This window comes from Fundulus heteroclitus, chromosome 24, assembly GCF_011125445.2.
Source record: "Fundulus heteroclitus isolate FHET01 chromosome 24, MU-UCD_Fhet_4.1, whole genome shotgun sequence".
Taxonomy (NCBI): domain Eukaryota; kingdom Metazoa; phylum Chordata; class Actinopteri; order Cyprinodontiformes; family Fundulidae; genus Fundulus; species Fundulus heteroclitus.
The window spans coordinates 18,528,677-18,553,033 of NC_046384.1; the positions used below are offsets into that span (position 1 = coordinate 18,528,677).

The 24,357-nt window shown below is 43.9% G+C and overlaps 1 protein-coding gene across 7 annotated transcripts in view; it reads left to right on the forward strand.

The window, feature by feature from the left end:
* LOC105932528 (R3H domain-containing protein 1) overlaps window positions 1-24,357 on the forward strand; it is a 50,626-nt gene that overhangs the window by 24,131 nt on the left and 2,138 nt on the right. For 4 of the 7 annotated variants that reach the window (XM_021321097.2, XM_036128385.1, XM_036128388.1 and 1 more), the window contains 20 exons: window positions 1,529-1,652; window positions 4,002-4,080; window positions 5,508-5,567; window positions 6,569-6,709; window positions 6,957-7,065; window positions 7,265-7,360; window positions 7,686-7,711; window positions 7,890-7,943; window positions 9,376-9,608; window positions 10,781-11,053; window positions 11,377-11,516; window positions 13,238-13,570; window positions 13,688-13,838; window positions 16,726-16,883; window positions 17,199-17,332; window positions 19,642-19,745; window positions 22,564-22,754; window positions 23,330-23,471; window positions 23,562-23,659; window positions 23,745-23,816. In XM_021321097.2, coding sequence (XP_021176772.2) covers window positions 1,529-1,652; window positions 4,002-4,080; window positions 5,508-5,567; window positions 6,569-6,709; window positions 6,957-7,065; window positions 7,265-7,360; window positions 7,686-7,711; window positions 7,890-7,943; window positions 9,376-9,608; window positions 10,781-11,053; window positions 11,377-11,516; window positions 13,238-13,570; window positions 13,688-13,838; window positions 16,726-16,883; window positions 17,199-17,332; window positions 19,642-19,745; window positions 22,564-22,754; window positions 23,330-23,471; window positions 23,562-23,659; window positions 23,745-23,816 — 2,718 coding nt within the window. Of the gene's footprint in view, window positions 1-1,528; window positions 1,653-4,001; window positions 4,081-5,507; window positions 5,568-6,568; window positions 6,710-6,956; window positions 7,066-7,264; window positions 7,361-7,685; window positions 7,712-7,889; window positions 7,944-9,375; window positions 9,609-10,780; window positions 11,054-11,376; window positions 11,517-13,237; window positions 13,571-13,687; window positions 13,839-16,725; window positions 16,884-17,198; window positions 17,333-19,641; window positions 19,746-22,563; window positions 22,755-23,329; window positions 23,472-23,561; window positions 23,660-23,744; window positions 23,817-24,357 lie in introns of those variants that run through there. The other 3 variants (XM_036128387.1, XM_036128386.1, XM_036128390.1) reach the window with 3 other exon arrangements.

The following is a 24,357-nucleotide window of genomic DNA, read 5'->3' on the forward strand; positions in this document are numbered from 1 at the left end:
ATAAAGGTGGAGGGGAAAGAAACGCATTAGTGGAGAACAGCTTCAGCTCGGTGCGGACTGATTCTCTATCAATCTTCTATGATCTTCACATCCTTCACATCGCTGTCTCCTCCGTCAAGCAAGAACTAACAAAAGGGGCTCAGGCTGTCCGAGTCTCCGTCGCCGTCGCCTGAGAACCTGGCTGTCAGCTCCCATCCGTGAACCGTGGTCGGGGAGGGGAGGGGGTTCTGAATGCTTGCCATACCTTTTTTGTTTCAGACTGACAGCATGCTCATTACACACTCGCAGGACCATCATTTTCCCGCTGTTTTTCCCTTTATCTCGAGGTAAAATGGATGTCAGGAAACAAACGAGGCAGCCCGCAACAGCTGCACATCAGCCTGCCGGTTTCCACGCGATGCGGAGGGTGGCATTAAGCAGCAAACAGCAGCGCTTCTCGCCTGGAGAAGGAGAGAGAGAGAGAGAGAGAGAGAAAAAAAAAAAGAAAATCCTTTGCTTTGACGAGCGAGCACAAACTTGCTGTCATTTACAAAGCTCTCCAAGTCTCGCACAGGCAATTAGTCAGTCACATCTCTCATTTGCATTTTACATTTTCATATACGTTCTGAGCGACTTCAACTGCAGCATCTCATTATCTGCTGCGCAGCTGTTCCAGGGATCAAACTCCCGACCTTTCCCCCCCCCCCCCCACGTTATGATCTGCTCTCCCACCATTAGGTCGTTACTTTTTTCTCTTGTTCATTCACTTTTTCTTCACCCCACACACACACACACTTACGCCGGAGACTCTCTGATGTTAACTTTCCAGACTTGTGCTTAATCCACTTACAGTGCAGCGGGAACCCCTCTGCTTTCCCCTTTCAGCTTTTGTCAAAGTGCCTGAAAAGCAAATCAGATACAGCTCCGAGTTAAAAACGAGCGCGCGAGGCAAAGAAGAGCCCGTCTTGAGTCAAACTAAGGCCATCTTTTTAAAAAAAAGATTTCCCTCCGATTCTCTGGATGTTTGCAGTTCGTCGGCTTATCCCTCATTCTGTCGGATTGTGTGGAATGAAATCTGCAGCGTTGTTTAATTTTAGGCTCAGATTCATGTATTATTCAGGTGGTTTAATAAAAACAAGCTAATCTGGAAGATTAATTGCCATAGCAATTTGGCATTCATGGACGCAGGCGCATTATCGCTTGTTTCAGTGATAAACCAGGAGAGTTTATTAAGCGTCTTGCTGAGGCTTCTGTCGCACATGCCATGGTGTAATTAACCCAGAACCAGAGGGAAGATCGCGCTCTTATTGAACGCCTCCTTTTCAAATTAAGGTCTTATGTCTGTCACATAAGGCAGACCTGGGGGTCACCTTTTGCGTTTGACACCCTTGAAAATGTTAAGACCGCTGCACTTTCTGCGGGAGGTATTTTTAGTTTATCTGAACGATGAAATCAAAGCCATTTCGCCGAACACGCTCTCAACCAAAGAGCTGACCTTGTAAAGACGGACATCGACGGGAATTTAATTTATGTTCCCCTCCCCAAACAGGATGGATTCCTCCCCCCGGCCTTTGAAAACGAGGAGCGCGGCGCAAAGGACCAAGCCGAGAAGGAAAGCGGCGGCGACAAGGCGGACAAACCGGAGAAGGCGCCGAGGAAAATGCTCTCAAGAGGTGAAGGATTCAATTAAACCTAAAGTATATTTCTCTCTGGAATGTTTTTGTTCACACTTTTTCGAAAGGAGAATCGATTTAGCCACGAACAATTTTATAAAGGCCTAGCCGACATTATGGGCACCCTGGCGAAAAATAAGTCAGAAAATGAATCGTTCACTGCTTTAGCATCATCTGTTACCAAAAAAACAACAACAAAAAAATTTGAAAAAGAGAAAAATCACACCTTCATAAAATATTATGTAACATTTTACATGGCTGGAGTGTACTGGAGCGAACCCTGGTCCTCTCTGTGCTCTCTTCCCTTCGGCCCACAATACTGGGTTTCTACACGATTTGGGTTGAGACCTGAGATGGCTGTGAAAGATGGTGGATATTGCATCTAACATAACATTTCTGTGTTGATTTGCTCGTTTAATATTATTTACCTGTTGAAAGACTTTCCTGTAGAATGTCAAACAACACCAAGAGTAACACCCACAGCATTACACATCCTTCACCAAACTGTGTTTCCCACATATCTGTCGTTTGTTTTGGGCCTAACTCACCCACCGGCGAACGAGTTGCTAGAAGCCCTGGTCAGCTTTAAAAAGTTATAGAAATTTGGGATTTTAAAGGGACTTCTAGCTACAGCATTAGTTCTACCACCAGCGATTTCTGGGAGCATTTATTTAACATCTACTGAACGTCTAGACAGTGAACTGACCAGGTGAGAATTATTAATAAACTATGGATGGCACATTGATCAAGCCGCTGTTTGCAGGCTGCTAAAAAAGTCACAAAGCCACAAAGTCAGTGTGACTGAGAGATACTTCAGGATTATTATAACTTAGTTATTTGCACCAAAATGTCTTTATAAAGGCCAATAAATGGTTAATAAAGCTGTTATTAATCAGGCTTTATCAAGATATTAATGTGTATTGTACAAAAGCTGGCAGATCTATAGTATATCATCAGCAAATTAACAAGTATACCCATGGATCATTTTTAATTTTGTTGGTTACGATTAACAAACGGTTGATTTCCACGTGCTTGTCGGGACTTTGATGCAATCAACTGGTTCCCTTATATAGGAAATTTTTTACCAATCTGTATAATCTGACTCAATCTGTATAATATGATTGAACTTGACTTTGTAAAGTGCCTTGAGATGACATGTTTCATGTATTGGCGCTATATAAATAAAATTGAATTGAAAAATGTATTACTTTAATCAACAAGTAACAAATAGTTAATAAATCTGTAATCAATACTTCAATTGTTCTCAAACTTTTCAGTGGCGAGATGAAGCGAGGGCAATAAAAGATTAATTTGTCCTGTTCTTTAGAGGCGTAGGTAGATTTTGGTGCGAATACTCTCTTTAAATTCCCAGCTGAGGACCGTCCTCTGGGAGTCACCTCATGAAGACACGCTGTGATTGAAGTCAGAAAAATGGTTTTGCCCCTGCAACTGCACCGTTAGCACCTCAGATTTCTTTACATCGTGACCACCTGAGACCTCATTTATAAACATTGCTCACCTGGAAAAAAGGGGGGGGACCCAAACGCATCCATGTGTTTTTCCTTTCCTTTTGCCGAATTGGATTCTGGTATGCATAAAACATGTATATGTACACAGACATCTTTGATATCCCCAGGATGAGTACGTTCACGGCGACGCCATTGTGTATGTATTGAAATAATGCCGAGCGCTTTAATGACACTAATCACACAATCTGTGTCACTCAGGCAAATTACAGCCTTCGAAATAATTATATCCTTTGCCTCGTCACCAGGGACGCCCAGTCCCAAACATTTTTTTTTAGCTCGCTGTCCCTCCAGTTTGTCCAAAAGCTCCTCTCCGTTTTAAACGATATCTCATTATGGCCCGATAATTGGCGCGATTCAGTTAATTGCCAAAAGCTCAAGGTGCGAAGCAATTATATAGACTCCCACAGGCGCAGAAAGGTGTCTGCTTCCCTCTGTGGAGCAACACCGCTGATGAGGCGGCCTCCAATTATAGAAGGCAGACACCCACAGACGGGAACGAGCTCTGGGGTCCCTCGACTCCCTCCGATGGGTTACTATCCTTTTTGTCGGTGCACAGAGGCTCGTTCTTTCATCGCTAACGTCGCGTTCTCAGACGGCTGTTCTGACTGCGTTCAGGTCCGTGGAGCAGCCTCCTTTTGTCGGCTTCATTAATAGCCCACCTAGCAGCACGATCTGCCTTCTGAAACGTTTTGCCCTCTAATAAGACGTTGCATTAATCCCGTTTTTAGTCTACAGACGTCTCAGTGACCGTGGATTCTTGTAGTTGAGAGAAATGACGTGAATGTTTACCGAGTCGGGTCTTTTTGTCCTGTCTGGTTAGATTCAAGTCAGGACTACACCGATTCCACCGGCATAGACCTCCACGAGTTCCTTGTCAACACGCTGAAGAGTAACCCCAGGTAAGATCTCTGACTCACGCAGCAACATCTTGCCTATTAAGGAGTTCATCTGTCGTGTCTAATGGTCCGGTCACAGAAGCATTTAAAATCCTAATTGTTTGCAATGAAGTCAATTCACTTCGCTGGAATTGCTGCGTCGAGTGAATTCCCCCGGCTGTAAATTAATGTTCCCCTTTTACTTTTAACAAAGCACCCTGGGAGCTATAAATCCACGTGGAGTCCACTCTAAAGGACGTTTTGTAGCTTATGAGCTCAACATAGCTTTTTAATGGATGAAGCAATAGATTACAGTAAATTTCCGATTTTAAGGACAGAGTGTTAGGTGAAACTTGAACTGCAAAAACAGACTAAATAAAATTTAAAAATTTTCTTGAAATGAGTGCATTTGTACATTATTAGAGTAGGTAAATAAGATATTCTGCCAATGGAATAAGATTTTTGCACTTAAAATAGGAAGAACTCATCTCCATCAACTTATTTCAAGTGCATTATATCTAATTATCTTATTTTAGGGGTAAATTATTACAACAGCTTGGAGCTGGTGGTGTAGATGCTGCTTCGTTTCATCAAAGTTTTGGAAACAAATTATCCTTAAGCTGAATATGTCTTTAGAAAGTGTTGTCAAAAATGAAATAATAAAAATTGGATTGGATTATAAATTTTATTATAATGAACTAAATTCTAAGTTTATACACTGAAGTGCATTGAATATTACTTTCCGGTATCAGAGTTGGTGGCTAAGTTCAAATGTTCACCACTCATTTATTTTTGGTTGAGAACATGTCCATTAATGGGTGTAATCAACAATTATGCAACACGTATTTCTTTTTACAAAAATGAGCCATAAAAGGTGGAGGTGGTATGGGTATTTGGGCAAAGCACATATATTGAATTGGACCAAAATTGTAGAAAATTGATTTTTAATTAATATTTTTCTTTGTAATTGTATCTGCAATGAAAAACTGTTGCAAAAATACAGAATTAAAATGTACTAAAGTGATTTGCAATATAATATATTATCTTTAATATAGCCTTAATTAGGTTTTATTCATTTCCTTTTTTTTAAGTAGGTGAATTTTCAAATTTTATGAAATTGGATTGGGATGAATGGGCTGTTTTTGGAAAAATTAGCATTAGTTTAGTTTTTTCCATTGAATTAACTTGTTTGCTTCCCATTATTTCATAGATGTTTTTTATATCATAGCGTAGACGCCTTAGACTGTTTCTGGTGGTGTTTATCCTTTAGTACACAAACTTGGCAAAATAATTTGTATCAATTCAATAAATTGGACTCATCTGAGTATATAATTATATGTATATAATGTTTTTTCTGCTGCTCATTTTGATAAGAAAAAAAAATTTAAACTCAGTAATTTTCTAGTTTTCAAAGTTAATGCTTCATAATGCCTTTTCCCTCCTCTTCTTAGGGATCGGATCATGTTGCTGAAGTTGGAACAGGACATCTTGGATTTCATCAGCAATAATGAGTGAGGACTTGTTTTATTTGGTGGTGGTGGGTGTGGGGGCAACCGGGAGCATTGCTTTGGCCGAGATCTGACACAGTTGACGGGTTCCCATTCTGACAGATTCCAACAAGTTTTTTTTTTTTTTTTATAAAAAAAAATTGGAATCTCACTATGACAAGTGAGAGAACAAAATCAGCTGCCGGTTCTTTGATAGAGGTAGAAGGTTTGAATCCGACAGAAACTCATCCAGCATCAGAGTATATATTCCTGACCTTAATCTGATTTTTGTTTTTACTCAACTTGGAAAAGTACAAGCTGTTTATTCATGCATAGACTAAAAATGCAGGGAGTTTTGAGACGTATTAAATGCAAATGAATGAGGTAATTTTCAATGTGTGACCTCCCAATAGCCGTTATTTGTTTTACCAGCTGCTTTGATTAGCTGTTAAAACACAATACGACATAATGGGATTTTTATGGGACAATTTGTCGCATTCACAAATGTTAAGTTGGTTCAAATGTTTTAGAGCAGTTTCTAGAATGATTGATTGGAGCCAGGGACATGAGGAGAGTTTAAAGCCACATCTCCACAGCACTGATGGATCAGATCGGCACTTAAACCTGACAATTTCCACAGAAATGGCAGAAAATGCAATTGTGCAAATTGTCTGAAAAACATGCTGCAAAATAGACTTCTCTAAATAGTTTTTTGTAGAGAAAATAATTAATAAGTCTACAAAAGGTTGGTTAGCCCATTTTGAGTTTAATTACTAAGCTGGAAAATAATTTTTGACAATCTTTAAGAGATTATATCTGCACCCCTAGCCTGAATCTGCATGTAAGGAGAAAAATCAGAACTGGCCAGAAAATTACAACTGGTGCATCTGAGGGAATGATCCACACGAGTCAAAGTAAAATGAATCTTCCTGCAGTTGCCACCGTAATTAATCACAATATTTTCAAAGCCGTCGAGGTTCCGGTTTTACGGCTCTGTAAAAATAATTTTCTCGTTGTCTTTGTAGAAGCCAAAAGAGAAAGTTCCCCCCCATGACGTCCTACCACAGGATGCTGTTACATCGCGTAGCAGCCTACTTTGGCATGGACCACAATGTGGACCCCAGCGGAAAGTCAGTGGTGATCAACAAAACCATCAACACTAGAATGTGAGCCTTTTTTATACATTTTATTTGACATTGCACCAGTCAGATCCCTGCAGGACCCGTCGTACAGCATAATGTTGAAGTCCTTTTCATTAATGGCCGGTGAATGTTTCTGCAGCCACAGGCTGATTACAAGCAGCAGGCGGAGAACTCGGTTTCTTACTTTGCTGCTCGGTTGGCATATGTTGCTGTCAGCATCAGTAATGAATTAAGCTGCTACTAAAACTCCTGTGAATTCACCCGCCAACAGACCCGATCAGAAATTCTCGGAGCACATCAAGGATGACAGGGCGGACGACTTTCAGAAACGCTACATTCTCAAACGAGACAACGCCAGCTTTGATCGCGAAGACAGCATGGTAGGCTTTTTTTTTTCTTTTTTTTTTTAATATGTATATATGAATTTTATTTTTTTTTCCTTCCCCAAGCTGTCACTTTCATTTCTGACATGTTGGGAAGAGTGGGACAATCTGGCGTCCCTGACATAGCTGCTAAAGAAGAATCCGTGTGCGTGTGTGTGTGTGTGTGTGTGTGTGTGTGTGTGTGTGTCCTTGCCAGATCCGAATGCGTTTGAAAGCTGACAAGAGGAGCAAATCGATGGAGGAGAGGGAGGAGGAGTACCAGCGAGCCAGAGAAAGGATTTTTGCACATGATGTGAGAGCTGTTGGTGTAGGCGGACTGGGATGGGGCGGGTGTGTGCGTGTGTGTAGGGGGGGGGGGGGGGCATGTTTCACAAATCTTTGTGTCATATCTATTCATGTGCAAATTCAGTGGATTTCTTGCCACCAATTACCAATGCTGCCTTTATGAATTTATACACAGAGATGCTCTGATTTGGACTCGTCGTGGTGCTGGAGCCACGTTTTAAAGCTTTTATATAGGTCTAAGCACATGATGCAATTAAAACGATTACTGTGATTATATATATTTCTTATTTTTAACCGTTAATCTAGCCTGAATATATTCCTCTCACCCACAGGGAGAACACTTCCTATTAGACAGAAGGTGAGTAGTAAAATGACATTAATCACACATTATCCAGCCTTTTTTTTTGTTTACTCTGGGCTGGTTTCATCTCGTATAGAGATACAGATCATCTCCATCCCTCAGTTATCTTGACTTTCTCTCTCAGGCTGTAACAACTGGAGTCAGGTCTGACGTCTTTCCTCCTCTTCCCTTTCAGTGCACAGGAGGAACACGCATGCATGAGCACTCAACAGAGGCGGCAAATGTTCAGGTAGGTCCGCCCCCGTCCCATCCCCGCCCCCCCCACTCCGTCTCTTATCGTCTGTCCTCCCTCGAGAGGCTCAACCAAAGGCGCAGCACCTGTCTTAATCGTCTCCCTTTAGAGGAGGATGCTGACGTGAGGATTTGTTTCTGGAAAGCTTCTGTTTAGTAGGATTTTGTGCCCAGACTCTCTCTCGTCTGGGACGGCACATTTTAGACAAGAAAGCTTGCCAGCTTGATTAAATTAACGGTGTTATTCCGCCAAAGAAGATCCTTTCGTCTTTTATTGATTTATAAAGCTGATTGAGTAATGTTTTTTTTAATTTACAGGGGGCTAAACGTTTTCAGTGTTTTTCTTCCTCCACATTTAGGACATAGTCGTAAATCTTTAAAGTTATAATGAGGATTTGATGTGACGGATCAACACAAAGTTCAGACTTATTCATATTTTGAAAATGTTTTACAAATAATAATAATGTAATCAGAAGTCACCTGATTAGCATCTGTTTGTAGTTAAATTTCAGATGTTCTGCAGATGTTGAAGCAATATCCCAAGCTTAAAATCAGGAGTACAGTACAACTAGAGACCTGCCACCAAATGGCTGTTTACCTTCAGGAGAATGTGTTAGCATGTACTCCATCTATCTGGCCTGTATGGATGTATTCATCCTATTTGTAGTTTGCTGAAAGCCATATTGGGGACACAGTATTCCAACATGTGGAATAAGGAGCTCTGGTGAGAACAAATGTGAACCTTTTAGACGTTTTGTTAAAAAAGGCCAACAAAGCACTGAGCATCACCAACCACATGAATAAATACCTCATCCTCCCCATGAAGGATTGTAGCCTTTTTCAGGAGCGAAGTGGAAAATGCTCAAAGTTTATGGGAGGAGCTAAATCAATTTAATGTTGGAAGATTACAAAAGACTGGAGACTAGGGCCGAGGTTCACCTTCCAACAGGACATCAACGCTGAACATCCTGTTAAAGATGCAATGAAAAGGCTTCAGATCAAAATATATTCATGTTAGAACGGCCTAGTCAAAGTTCAGACTCAAATCCACTTGGAAATCTATGACAAAACTAAACTGCAGAACCACTCCACGCAACTAATGAGAAAATATTTGAAAACCGCAGCGGTGGGTGGTTGAAATCACAGCTCTGCTAACAGATTAGGAGACTTCTGAAGGCATTGGATTTAATTTTTTAATTTAGTCTGATTGAAAGTGGCCAAATGCAAATGTGGCCACAGCTCAAATCTTTGCTCAGAAAATGCTTTAAAATGATTATTTTTCTTCCACAATTGTTCACTATCTTGTGTTGGTCCATCACATAAGATCACTGAAATAAGTTGTAGCTGCATGACTAAATGTGGAAAAGCGGCGTAAATACTTTGGCCGCGCCCCGGAGTCCATCGCTGTTAATTGCGCTGTCTCCATTCAGGTTGAGAGCCGGCCATTCTGGCGCCAGCCGGCAGAGCAGCTCTGAGACGGACACGCTGCCCCGGCACAGCGAGCCGCGGCCGTGGAGCAGCACCGACAGCTCAGACAGCTCCAACCGGCTCGCCCCGCGGCCCGCCATCACCAAGGCCAGCAGCTTCAGCGGCATTTCCCCCGGCCTCGTGCGAGGAGACAGCACGGCCAGCAGCAAGAGCACCGGGAAGCTTTCCAAAACAGGCAAGAGCGATGGAGCGGGAGGAGCGGCGCTGTGGGAAGCACCTGCACCGCAACGTCTGCACGCTGATTGATGTTGCAGGGAGAGACCGTGTCCTTGGAGCATCCTTAAATCACACAAAGAAACCTCTTCTAGATTACAGATGCAGTGTACTTATTCAGAATTTTTTTTTTAAAGTGATGTGCAAAACTGCCAAATTAGAGAGTAAGAAGGAAATGTAAGGATTTAGCGGACATGGCACCAGAGATCATATCAGAACAAATGTTCGTTTCTGCTGCTGTTGTCAGAACTAGTTACCACTCCAACCTGGTAATGGAAAAAGCTGGGAAAAGTGTCGGGGCTGCAGAATAAAAAGCTAACAGTGACAATTTGCTGCATTATTTAGAAGTGGAGGCATGTTACTGAGATGCATTTAAGGCTGCATCTTCACCAGCAAGTGCTTACCCCCACAGTCTGATCCATCTCTATCTTTATTGGCTTAGAGCTGGAGCTCTGCATCGTGGGCTTATTTAGTTATCACAGAGTTGCCCTCTGCTTTCCTTGACATCGTTTCTGTTGAGGTTTTCTTTTTTTTTTCTTGTTTTTGCCGGTTGTTTTTCTTGCTGAAAGGTAGCCGCTGGACTCCCTCACATCAAATCAAAGCGGATGTCTTGCCTCTCTTCTGATCTCTGCAGCTGTCAGGAATGTGTTCACAATCAAAGCTTTCCCCTCCCCATCGTGCTCCAACCACAAACTAGTGCCTTTTATTGGGTTAAATGCAACAGATTAATACAAAGTAGTGGCTAATTATGCATCACTTTGTGTTTCTCTGTCACATAAATTTCAAATTACCATTTCTTGAGGGTTGTGATTGTAATGGGAAAAGGTTGAAATGGAGTGAATATTTTTGCCTCCACTCGATCTTTTTAGTAAACTCTATGAACAAACTAGCTGCTCTAAGGATAACAAACTACTTAAATGTTTGAAATTAATGCAAAAGCTTAATTACAGAAGGAAGGGAATCATCATGGATCATCAGTCGGCGCCTTAAGAGGCCCGACTGCTGCTGCCCGGAGCGAGGAGGCTTTATTAGCAACAGCGCTTCATTACCACCAACATCAAGCCACCGAGACGCCAGGAGCAGCAGAGCTTTGGTCGTTAGATGATCGTTTTCCTTTATCTCTTTTCTCCGTAGGTTCCGAGTCTTGCAGCAGTGTCGGCTCCTCGTCCAGCTCTCTGTCTCGCCCCCATCCGCCCCTCCCGGCGTCCGCCTCCTCGCGCTGCTCCGTCCCCGGCGCCCTCCTGGTGCACCGCGCCGCCGACGCCAGAGGGCCCGGACACGCCGAGGCCGCGAAGAGCGCCGCCTCCCAGCTGCTGGCGTCGGCCAGCGACGCCACAAACTACTACATGCTGCCGCTAGAAGCCTCAGGGATTCCACCCGGCAGCGTCCTGATCAACCCGCACACAGGTGAGGCTCGCGAGGAGAGAGGAGCGAGGAGCCTCCTCCTGCCATGCAGCAGTAGATCAAAGTAAAATTTCCACTTTTCTTGATGAAAATTCATGACCCAGATTCTGTCAAATTAGTAGACAAACTTCACTCTGATCAGGATGCAGGAGCAGATGGGCGAGAGCTTTGAATATGCATGGCCAATCCCGGGCGCACCGATGCTAGAAAGCTGACCAGATCTGTGTGTGCCCCGGGATCCGCTCCTTTTTGTCTGCCGCTTATTGTTGTTTTTGATTTATTGACGCGGTGACAAGCCCGCATGTCTGGTGAATTCCTTTGGACAGGCAAGCCTTTCATGCACCCCGACGGCAGCGCGGTGGTTTATAACCCGGCTGCCGGCAGGATCCCACAGCCGGGGAAGACGCCGCCGCAGCCGGGCCACGCAGCGTCGCAGCAGCCGCCAGCCAATCACGTTCACCCGCAGGTCAGTGGACAGGAATTTCTACGCTTCATCTTTATGTCCATTGATTATAGTGCTTTTCTAACCTTTCCTTATCCCCACTAACCCTCCAGTGAATTCTCAGTTGGACAGCCTTCTTTGTCCGGTTTGACATCCTGTCCCTCTGTTCATCTTCTTCCCTCTCAGCCAATCCCGTCCTCTGAGCCTGTCCACAACCCAGCGGTTTCCTATCCTCTTCCTCCTTCTCAGTTCCTGCCCGTCTGTCCTAACCAACAATACACTGTGGTACAGAACCTCTTTCCTCCCTTTCCTGTTTTGACCCGGGTCATCCAGAGTTGGTTTTACTCGGAGCGCTTCCATTAGATATTAACGAACCGAGAACAATAATGCATGAAGGGCACAGAAATAAACTGGGGCCAGGTTTGGCTGAAGTGCTTCAAGCTCTGCTTTGACTCCGGGGGTTCATGCTTTATCTATTTGCTTTTAAGCTGAGGGAATAAAGGAACCATGCGCTTCATCTCTTAAGTTATTGTGCGCATCGCCTTGTACAAACGTTACCACTAAAAAATATACCTCAGGTAAAGATGTGTAAAAATAAATAAATAGCTGTCGTGTTGACATTTTAGAAAAATCCAGCCGCACATTTCCTAGAGGGACAGCGGCTGGTTTTCCTCTACAATCTCTTTAGATTGTAAAAACTGCCGGATATTCTCCTATGCTTCTTTTGTTTCATGAATTTCTGCAGAGTTTAAGGCTAGTAACCGATGAGGTCTTAAAAGAAGGAAGATTTTTGTTCATTTGTTTTACACAGAAAGAATCCTGGTGTTTTCAAAGTACTGAGGTTCCCAGAGCTTTAGGGTGAGAAACAGGCGGCCAGCATCCCATGTTCTCCACCGTATTTAATGAGATGCTCTTCCACATATTCCTCCTTTTTGTGACGGTCTGTTGGTTGGCTGCACTTCCTGGTAAAGTCCAACCAATGTTCTCCAGTTTGTGATGCAGGGGGGAGAAAAATGCTTCTCCTGACACGTGGATGGTATCTAATTGTTTATGGGGACTCTGACCGTCCTGCTGGCTGTGCCTGGTATTTGTCACAGTTCCAGTTGTTTTCCATCTTTTTGTTACGATGGCCAAGTCTCAGCCGGTAGCCGTTTCTTGACTCTGAATGGCATATTTGATTGTCTTTCCCATTTTGAAGAGGGTTTGAGAGAAACGGGCCTCTATATGCTTCAGGAGAAGTAATGGATTAGCTTTTAGACATCCTGATTCATTAGAACACAAGCTTTAGGTTAAATTAATTTGATAGGGATTGTTAGTCGTGTGTTTCAGGGATTCTTATACGTAAATAAAAGCTGTTTATTTGAAGACATTTTACACATCTTTACTTTGGGTGCCACTGAGGTGGGATGGCAGGATCTCCTCTCCACGTATGTGGATCATGCATTCACTTGACCTCATTTTTGACCTGGTTTTAGTGGAAGACGTGCCTCTGTAGCTAATTACGCCTGTGGAAAGTTCCATTAATATTTAATTCATCACCAGATGTTAGCTCTGAATAATCCATGACTGAAAACAGGACTTTTTCCAACAACGTGTCAGAAGTGACCTGGACCGGTTTGCTCTGGCGATGCGGACGCGTCGCCGACTTTAGAAGGGACAGTTTTTAGGTTTTAGTTCGTCCGTCTATGTCGGCCAAATCACAGCCTTGACTTTGCAATCTTCTGACGCACATGTTGTCTCTGCAGCCTGACGTCCTCAGCACGCCGTTCAGTCACATGACCCTGTCGCAGCAGCCCTCCAGCGACGGCGGGGTGTCGGCTCCGGACGGCCGCCACTACCCCTCCCCGTACGGCCACCACCCGTCCCCCGTGCTGCTGCACGGAGCCCCACCGCCGCAGGTCGCCGGCTACATGGTGGCAGGGCCATCAGGGGGTCACGCCGGGGTGCTGCAGGGTCAGCACGTCCCGCTTCCTGCGACGGGCCCCAGCTACACGTATCCCGGCTCCAACGCCGCTTTCCCCGCGCTGAGTCAGCCCCTGCTCCAGCAGCACACCTACATCCAGCAGCCGCTGCAACAGGTAGGCCCATGGAGTCTGCATGTGGAACCGCAAAAGCAGCTTTATGCTTTAATGCTGCTGTTCTTTCTCTGTGAGGTGAAACCAAACGGGTTAAAGTAGCCGTCTGTGTGTGTCCAGCAGATGTCCGCGTGCTACTGCTCATCAGCCCACCATTCACAGTGCTCCAACCAGCAGCAGCAGCAGCAGCAGCATCAGCAGCAGTATCGAGCTCCTCTCAACCAACTCACCTATAACTGCCCTCCGAGCCAAAACCTGCCCCAGCAGCAAGGTACGAACACGTCTGAGTAAAACGACACGTCTCTGATGTTTTCCGTGCCAAATGTCCAGTTTTGGTCCGCTTTCATCAGCTCTCCCACATGGATTATACCAAACTGCATGCTGGTCTTATTTCAGCAGCGGACTTCTTTGGTGACTCTTTCATTAAAGCGCTAGAGTTGCAGCTCCTGCAACGTTCCCTTGGTTTGTTTTCCTTCCACTTTGCAATTATGGACTACTTTTAGTTGTTCTGTCACAAAGAACCCCAAATATGTTGAAGTTTGTGGTGTAATGTGGAAAAGTTTAACTGGTATAAATATTTATTTTTTTGTATTGGTCGGTTTTTCTCCCCAACATGAAACGCTGCAAGGTGCACGGACTCAGAAAAATGATCTCTTTGAGTTAGCTCCAGGTTCCTTAACTCGAAGCTGCGAATTGTTCAAATAAAGCTTTGAATTAGTGGCACAGATCTGAAGCCGAATCAAAGGATGTTTTAATGAATACGAATCACCGTCTCCTTTGCTGCCTGCTGTTAGGAGAAAAGCTCAGAAGACCCTAAACCGTCCTCCGCGCTCTTGCTGCCGTTTTTTTTTTCTTTGTTTCTCCGCGAGAGAGCTCCTCGAGCCGCTGTCCGACAGCTCCGCCGAAGGACGAGCGTCGCTTGCTGCTTTTTTTTCCTGTTTGTTTCTACAGCTTCAGATGTGTCCCTGGGAGTTATTCACCAGTTTATTCCCGTTCTGTACCCCCCCCCTCCTTCTTTCACCACAGGAGTCAGAATTGTTAGCTCCCATTTTGTCTTTCTCTCGCTGTGCACACACGCATGCTGCTGCTTAGCTGGAAAGGATTTGCGCCGGCACACGTGCACAAGCCACCGCGCGTACGTCTGCCGTAAGTGGCTGCGGCACTATTCTGTCATCCGCAGGGCTGCAAATGTTGCCTCCCTGCTGGGGGAGCCGGGGAGCAGGCAGCGGACAAATGAAGCTGACCTACAAAGGCGGAGAACGGCAATTATTTTTCAGGGAGGCAGTGAAATGATAAAAAAAAAAAAAAAGAAGAAGCTGGAGCCTTATTTCCACTCTGTTTTTTTGCATTAATTAAAGAGAAACGACTACAGAAGTGGTAACGGTGCAGGTGCTGGAAGCACAAGTCATCAATGGGGGAAATTCTCAGGCGGGTTTAGGCCGACGCCCACAGAGGCCGCCGTCGCCGTTTGCTCTTAATTGCATCAGTCAGTCACCGCCTCCGCAGCTCTGTGACTTCTGTCATGGTCATTTCCTGCAGCACATCTGTCTCCTTTCCACTTCCCTCTAAGGTAAGAGGAGAGGTTATTAACGGTTAGCGTGCTCTAATCGAAGCCGCCGCCGCTTCGGTGAAAGGAGTTCTTCCCTCCAACGTAATGATTTAGTTAGTTCTTCAAACAACAGCAGATGGTTGGTGTTTGTCTATAAAAGATTCAAAACGAGCCTCGCCGCGGCGCCGCGGAGATCTGGGAGGCGGGATGCGGGGCCGGGACGCTGTCTGAGAGGCCTCTATGAATCTCACAGTGAACCGGTCTCTTTTTCAGCCCCTCGCTGCTCACTGCCAGGGAAGCGGCGGCCACAAGTCTGAAGAAAACGCCGGCTTCAGTCGTAGCCGCTCATCACCCCTCGGTCTCATGAAAATGTAAAACGTCAGAAATCTGAGCTCATCTGGCGCCTGCTGGAATGGAATAATGCGAGGCGCATTTCATACGACGGTCATTTCATGCTTGGTTTGGGGAGCGAAGGTGGGAGGAGGCAGCGGGAGGAGGCGGTGGGAGGAGGGGGGGGGATAAAAATAGTCCCGGCCGCCCGGTTCCTTGTGGAGCTCTTTCATTGTCTAGTTGTACTTTTCTCCCAAAGCGGCGGGCCGTAAAGACACCTTCACAAAAGGACGCCCTCTCCTTTTGTCACCTGGATTACCGTGTATGTGGGGCACAGGAGGAAAGTAGTTTTTTCCAAATGTCTTCTTTTTTTTTTTTTTTTTGTCACCTTGACATTTAAGTGTCTCATTTTTACCCTCAGCGCTGGAGAACGGGCGTGACTTTGCAGCATCTTTTGTATGTCATTGTCTTTGGCGCGCTCCAAATAAGTTTGCTTGAAATGAGGTGTCTGGTTGAAGTGACACTTTTTCTTTCTTTCTTCCCTTTCGAGGATCGGCTCGATTACTCACTTCGCCGGCTCAAGCTACCCCCGGCTAAATCAAATATATTGACTTTCTGCAAACCTGTTTAGCAGAAACGGCTCCAGTCCTTCTATTGTTCTCGCTCTACAGCAACCTTGGCGTTCCTGTTGTCGGGTTTTAATATGCTAATCGATCCACGAGTGGCACAGGAAGCTTTGTGGTTCTAGTGTCTTGCAAAAGTATTCACACCCATTGAGATTTATCATATTTTGTCATGTTCATGCCATAAGGTTCAATGAATTTTATTGGGATGTTTTGAGGAAGTAGTGCATAGTCTCGGGTGGGAAACCAACATAGCCATTGTTGGTTTCCATTTAAAACACTATTCTGGAAAATTAACCTCTTCACATGGTGGTGGCAGCATCATGCTGTCTTTAGCCGAGACAGGAAACCTGTTACAGGCTGCAAAAAGAGGTGAGACGAGCTGACCTACAGCCCAAAACATAATGGAAGGATTTATTCCACAGCACATTCATGTTGGAATGGCCTAGTCAAAGTCCAGAGCTGAATCTAATTGAGAATCAATAGAAAGACTTGGGGGGAAAAAAAGAACATTTTAAAATAAAATCCCAATAAAATACACTGAAAATGTGGGAAATGCTTAATACTTACAGAAGGAGCCGCTACAGTGGATCACAAGCAGCTTTGTTTGTCGTTATTATTGGGTCACAGCGTTGTCTTTGTCATTTCGCCATCAGTGCACCAAGCCATGATGCCAAGCCCAGCGTCCAGCTACCAGACCGTAGTGGGCATGCAGCCAACACCCAGCCTCGCTCTCACTGGCAACCAGCAAAGCAATATGGCCAACCAGATGCAAGGCATGATGGTCCAGTACCCTCCAATGCAGTCTTATCAGGTACCTCGATGAAGGGCCGCTTCTGTGAGCACTCCCCTGTGAGAGTCGGATTAATTTCGGTCAAATGAAATCCGTGTTTTAAATGAAATTCGCTCCACACGGCTGTTCCGTCCCAAAAGAGGCTCCTCGGGCCTCCTTTTTCTTTCCTGTCACATCTCGGTAAATGAAGAGGGCCTCTTTCTAAATCAAGAGCGCGCACTTCATCGTCACAGAGAACAGCCGTGTTGAATTTCAAGCAGTGGAAACAGGAAAACTCTGACTGATTTGATTTAATAATGTCTAAATTCTTCTTTTTTTCTGTTCTTGTTTTTGTAGCAGGTCTCTGTTCCACAGCAGACGTACCAGCAGCCAGTGTTTGTGTCCTGCCAGCCAGGACAGGGGGCAGTGGCTGTTTCTGGCATGCAGCCCTGCTACAGCCTGCTGCCCACCAACCAGCACACCACCATGAGGTACTCCTCCACCACACTGCTCGTTTATTACTGATTATTGAAAAAGCATTGTTGAATGTAGAGATGCACCATCAGATCTTAATTGACCGTTTTTTAAAGGACTGCCTGGTCTGCAGCTTAGGGCTGGACGATGTAGAAAAAAAGCATATCGAGAAAATTGAAATCATGTTTATTGTTATCGATAATTATCAACAAATTCAAAACATGTATTTTAAGTGCAGCCCTGACCATTTTATGCTGTTGCTTAGCGACCTGTCTTTAGATACAGAACACACAAAACACTGAATTCAAACTCAAACCTTTATTCAACCAACTTTTTACCAAACTGCAAGTTTTTAAAAAAGAAAAAAAGAATGTGTGCTCTCTGAACTCGTTGAAGGGGGCGGAGCTTTGTTCATGAGTCTGTGTTTGTGATTGGTTGGGAGGATGTAACGACTGTAATATTAACCTACATGGATAGAATGTATAAGGAAAGAAAACTTTTATTCTATTCAACTTTTTGCTGACCCTTTTTTTTTTTTTTTCTATCATCGACATACGTCTATGGATTAATAATATTATTGAATTATCGTCCAGCCCTACTGCAGCCGGTTATATTCTAGCAATATGATCTTCATGGACTCTGAGTGCGATATTTGCTGCCTGTTGCTCTTGATGTCAGTGATTCATGCTTTACAAACAATAATGTATTCAAACTCTTAGATGATTTGTAAAATAAGCAAATTACATTTTTTTAATGTGTCCTGTCTGGCATTAAGAATTGCTGTCTAAAGAGATTTTGCTTTCACAGTTGGAGCATTATTGCTTTTCGCCTTGATATGCATGTTAAAACCTTCAGATATTATTTTCAGATCATTTCAAGTTCAGTGGACACAGAAACAGAAAGGCAAACGAGAAAGAAAGGAGGGGGGGGGGAAGAAGAGACAAAAGGTTAAAAGGGAGAAAAGGTGAAAAAAAAAATAGAGCAGATAAAAAAAGGGAGTACAAGATAACATCCTCTGCTTTTACACCTGCAGTGAGAGAGATAAAGGGAACAACAAAACCAAAGTATCACAGATACAAACGACCGACTTTGATAACATCACTGAAAAAATATGCAGTATTGTTTAATACAAAATATATTTAGTGGCAGTTTATCTGTATAGAAGTGGATCTGTAAGCACCTGTAGGTGTTTGTGAGAGTGCGAATGACTGCTTTATTTTTTTTTCTCCCTTTTTTTCCTTTTTCTTCTTTTTTTCCCCTTTTTTTTCCCTTTTTTTTTCTTTTTTTAAATGACTGCTTTAAAGTAATATTAGATTTTTAATTCATATATATGTGAATTTGACATTAATATGACTTTGTGCTATTTCGTTTTGTGTGAATATCTATATTTACGCTCCATTTGGTAATAAACTCATGTGGTGTTTTGTGGTTTTCTTTTGACCTTTCTTGGTAGCTCATGTTGCTTTTATCAGGAACGAATGAACCAATCTGCCTCCATTCTAATGGTCTCTGTCCTCCAAAAGCAATTTAAAAGTGCTGAATGGTGTTTTTACACTCCTTAAAGTGCCTCTTGTTCTTTTCCCAACAAGTCTGATGAGTGAATCCCCAAAGCGCTTCAGAGCTCAGGTCATCTTTGTTCACGACGGGGGGGTTGTTACCACCATCTTCGCAGAGAACTAGCTTGATGAATAGCGTTAGCTGCTTCTTGTTGTATTTATTTTTTTTTTAGCCCTTGTGGAGTGGTGCGGCGTGCCTCTCGTTGCAGCTGGTGGATAGAACTAGTTCCCAAAAAGCCAAACGCGTGATTATTTCCTACCTCTCTGCTCCTAATCAATCTGCGCAGCACCGCTGGGACGTACGGAGCTCAGCCGTGTTCGCAGTCTCTACCTGCAGAAGAACAATGAGGGGAGGGGGGTCTTGCCCGAGAAGAAAGGTCACTTTCTTTCTCGCTGTCCCAGCTGTGAAACGAGGCTGCGTTTTGTAGGCCAGTCAGCAAACGGGTGATTTATGCAGCAGCGGCTCGCTGTTTTCCCACGAGGGCCGACTGTCCACCTGCAGCCCGCTCCTCCACCAGCTGGAGACGAGTCCCTGCAGGCCGGTCGCTCGCAGAGCCGGGAGCTTATTTTCCAGATGGACCCGCATTTCACATGTAATACTCAGCCGCAGCCCTAAGATCTCGCACCTCCTGGAGATGTGCCTTCTGTTTGGGAATTTTCCACCAAAAGTGGGAGTAAGCAAATTCTCAGAAGGCAGCGAAGGGACAAATAAGCAATTTGCAAAGAACCCTCTTTGTTTTTTAAGTTTTATTTCTGTCTTCTTTCCCCAGTTCAACAGTGAGTTTCCTGCCCGCCCCGATGATGGAGCCGCTCCAGTTTCCTCAGAGCTCGTCTCCCTGCGTCTCCCAGCAGCACCCAGGCCAACAGTACGCAGGTAGCCGTGCCTTCAAGCTCCGCCCCATCTACAGTAGAATATTCTCATCTTCTGACATGAGCCACCCTTGAGATTCCCCATCACTGCCAGCGCTCCAGTTATTTTCCCCCGTTTCTTAGTGTCAATAACGGGCAGAACGCATTCCTTCACAGCCACCAGTCTGCATCCAGTAATGAAATAATCCTTCCTGGGCTTACTTTGGCTTTTGTTTGTGCGGCAACACATAATTAGATTTCCTCTCCGGCGTTTTAAAATGAAAAAGAGGGGCGGCGAAGTGGTAACGGGCCCCTGGAGGGGGGGGCGGTAAGGGAAAGCGATTGGCATGTGGACCTTTTCCTCCGGAGCTGGAAGGAGGTGAAACGACCAAACGGGTCGCCCACTGAAAATGTTCTGCTGACACCAAGTCGGTCCGCTGCAGTGAAAAACCGCTAAAGCAACAACTTACTCCTAAGAGGGGAAGTTGCTGGCATTGCCGTAATGAGACACATGACATATAAGTTAGTTTAAAGTTGCACAAATGGATTTGTTTTGGTGAGAAATGATTCTTCAAAAGCAGCCCAGCAGAAATATAGATTAAACTTTTGCAGCAGATTCTTTTAATTAAAACTTTTTGATTTATTTTTCAGAGTGCAATCATCTTTGCAATCAAACCAGTAGAGATCTTTGATGTAGACAAATATATTCTGTTTTAGTCTCATAAACCAACTTTAGCAAAGCTGCGACTCCCAGAAAACTTTTCCACAATCTACTTGTCATTGCGTATTCCTGCCACCAGGGGGAAAGTCTCATGATTGTCTGTATATTCTGCGTTCTGGTTATTTTTTAGCTTTATTTTGCTTCAGAAAAGACCAGAGCAAATCATCTGAACAGCATATTCACTCCTCCTTATATCAGAGGAGCTGTTATCCTGTCGTTTTATTTAACGGGTTATAAAACCAAGAATTTGACGGGCTGATTGTGGATCTGGATGAGTTTGAGTTTACTGAAAACATGAGGGCTTAGTCATAAGTTTTCATGTTTCAGCTTTTTTTGTACGGTCATACATGACACAAAAACCTGGTTTGTAGTTGGTTTAAATTTGGTCTTTTTAATAACTAAAATAATATATTTGTCGATCCAAAAATCGTTGGCAATATGGATCAAGATGGAAAACAAACAAGAAACCTACGCCCAGATTCTAATACATTGTACATTTTATTTTACTTTTGAATTTTTACTGTCTTTAAAATGAGAATAAAATATTTCATGCATAAATTACATTTCTAGGTTTTTATTTGGGCATTTTTTTTACAATATTTTCATTTTATTTAAATTTTTTTGCTTAATGTCCAGTTTCAAAGACACCTTACTGCCATCATGTGGCAGTAAGTAGGAATTTATGACACAACACAATTCATAAATATTTCAGAACCTTTTTTTTGACACCGATAGCAAAATATTGGCCTTTTAATCACTCTTATTACCTAAGTTGAAAAATTACATATCCAACAGACTCCATTTTGACAAAGATTTAAAACTAGCTCTAATATTTTATGCTTCTTTTTTTGTGGCATTTTTCAGTCTTTTAGCTATTCAGAGGCACAGGCTCCTCAATAATGACCTTTATTATTAATGTCTCTTCTTCTGGAAGCACAGAGGAGGGAGCCATATTTTCCAGCCCGTCGGTAATGAGGTCAGATGAAGGTCTCGCTGCGGCCTCACCTGCAGCGTGGCCAGTAAACACTTTTAATTAGCTGGGCTGCTTATAATCTGCAGATTATATCCGAATATCCCGTCTCCTTGTTACTGTCGTGGGGAATAATTTCATAAATCAACAACAGACGAAGGTTTTTCTAAGCGACTTCTACCCAGAGTGAGCTGAAGGTAAACAGACATTAATTGAATCATAATGTATGCAATCGTTTGGGTTCATGGGTTGCATTAACGTCTAATTAGATGATTGATGCTCTTTAATCACAGCATTTTTCAGCAAGTGAAACTTGCAATGGCTGCCAGTGAACTCTTTATAATCAAGACGATTCAATCCTGAGCAGCAAACCGTTTGTCACCCATCAGGTGTGGCTGAGCAGAAGCGCTAAAAGGGATATCCAAGCACTGAGCTATATTATACACTGTAGTGCTAATCGCCCGCTGTTAGAACGAGTCGCTTTGAAGCCACCAGCCGCCATATTGGTACTCCCTATTTTCCTCCAGTAACTAGGGAATATGTGCGCTACAGCATCAAATAACGAGGATTTTCTCATATTTAGGGGAGGCTTAAAACTTTTAAAATGTCAAATGCCATATAGTTTTATTTTATGTTCTAAAACTATCAAGTACTGAGAAAGTCATGTGCTGAAATATTTTGCATTTTATTCATTTAAATATATATGTTTAACATTTATAAATATATAAATAACAATATACAAAAACATATATTTACATATGTGTATACATATGTATACATATATACATATACACATACATATATACATATATATATTTAATATGAACAACATGTAAAATATTTCAGCACCTAGTAGTTGATAATGTTAGAACATCCACTGAAGGTAAAATTACCTGTGAAACGTTTTCACACAGCCAGAAAACTGCTTGTTATTGCAACCAAATCCTATGGGGTTCTGTGAGAGTAGGGAGTAGCAAGATGGCGGCCAGTGACTTCAGTTTTCTGCCAAAATCAGCACTCCAGTGTATTATATAGCTCAGTGTATCCAAAGCCCAAACGCCTTCGCTTCCCCGCATGAATAATGAGCTGAACTGTGCTTTTCTGTTGATCTCATCCTCCTAACCTGGCATCACCCGGTCCGTGTGCATCCAGGTTTGTTACAACCAGCGCCCGGCGGAGGTATGGTGATGCTTCAAATGGCCGCGCCCCCCTGCCAGCAGCCCCGGGCCCCCTCTCCCTGCCAGAGGAAGCAGCCCAGCCACAAACACTCGGGCGCCGAGCAGCAGCAGCAGCAGCGAGGCCGCAGGCCTGCTGAGCTCCCTCAGACTCCTGACAACACCCAGGTACAAACACAGCACAACTACCGGGTAGAAGAAAAAAAAAAAAAAACCTGCACGTATCACGTCTAAAAGCCTTCCTGACATCTTGGCATGTAATTAGCTCATTGGCTCAGATTCTGATGCATCAGCTGCAATTTTCCCAACAATTCCCGATTGTAAGGTCGCGCGGCTTCTGGCTTGCTGGGATGTCGGCAAGTTAAGTTGGTGTTGAGAAAGCAATTTAAAAGCTAATTTATTTTGGTTGCGTGAGTGTGACAGTGATTTGAGAATTGTCGCCTTGGGCCAGACTTGGTCTGTGCCGCCGTGGCGGGCAGGTTAAATGTCGCCGTAAATAGGCAGCGCAAATGACGCCGGCGCCGCTGAAACCTGAAAATGAGGAGAAAATAGTCCTTAGCGTTGGGGTGTAATGGTACATTAGTGGGACTAATGTGGATGAAATGGTACATTAAAGCAACCACTTGAACATCACAATGACTTTGTTAAAGTAGTTGCAGTAGTTTTTTTTTTTTTCTTAATGAAAGTGTTTTGCGTTTCTCTCTCTGCTCCCTCCTCCTGCACCACCGGCGTGTTGTGTGTAGAGCAGCCTGCCTTCGTCTCCGGCGCTCACCCCCTCGCCCTGCCAGCCGCCCAGCATCAAGGGCCTCTCATCAGGCGTCTCCCCAATCCCCGTCCTCTCCCACCACCCGCAGCTCCCTACAGCCTTCATCCACACTGGACAAGGTCGGGGGGATCGCTCGTCTCCAAACAGCTTGGCACATTTCCGGCTCAGATTTGGTGTAACGTATTCGTTTGTGTCGCTCTGCCTTCCAGGTGATGCTCATTACTCTCTACTGGGTCAGCCTCTGCAGTACAAGCCCTCCATCAGACCACCGCTGCTGCACACCGCACACATGGTGACCAAACACCAGGTAACGGCATCTTTGGACCGGGTACAAATCCATTTTTTTTCCGCCGTTGTCTTTGAGCCTAACGGTTTGTTCTCCACCTCCTCAGGGTCCTCTGGGAGTTTGGCGTAGTGGTCATGGAAGGAAGTCCAGCAGAAAGCCTCTATCTTCAGACCTCAGTGTACGTGGAGCCTTTAGACTAGATTTAATGCCACTAAGTGAAAGATTTGTGTAATAAAAAAAAAGAAAAAAAAAAAGTAAATGTATCTTTTATTGCAGAAAGATATTTTCTGTAACATTTAGTTGTGAGGACTGGAAGAAAGCAGTGGGAAGACCTTGTGTCGCCTGAACCAGTTCTTCGCTGATTTGGTCCTATGTTTTGAATCATTATCTTTCTATCAGTTCATCAGATTCTCATTTCAAATGTCGACATATTTTTAGGAGTTCACGATTCCACGCTAATAATGTTCCTGGCCCGCAGCATAATAGGTCTATTGTACCCAACAGTGGACATAAAGGGCTTTTTTTTTTTTTCATGCTCAGTTTTCCAGAACTTCTCATTAATCATTGCTTTGTGTTTCCCATGGGTGTAATAAACAGTGATGAACATTTCCTTTATCCATTCCTAGGCTAGATTAGGATCCAACTTTAACTTGTCCACGCACAATGAGGAGGAGGAGAGAGGTTAAAAAATGCTACGTATACAAGAATGACTGGAAGAA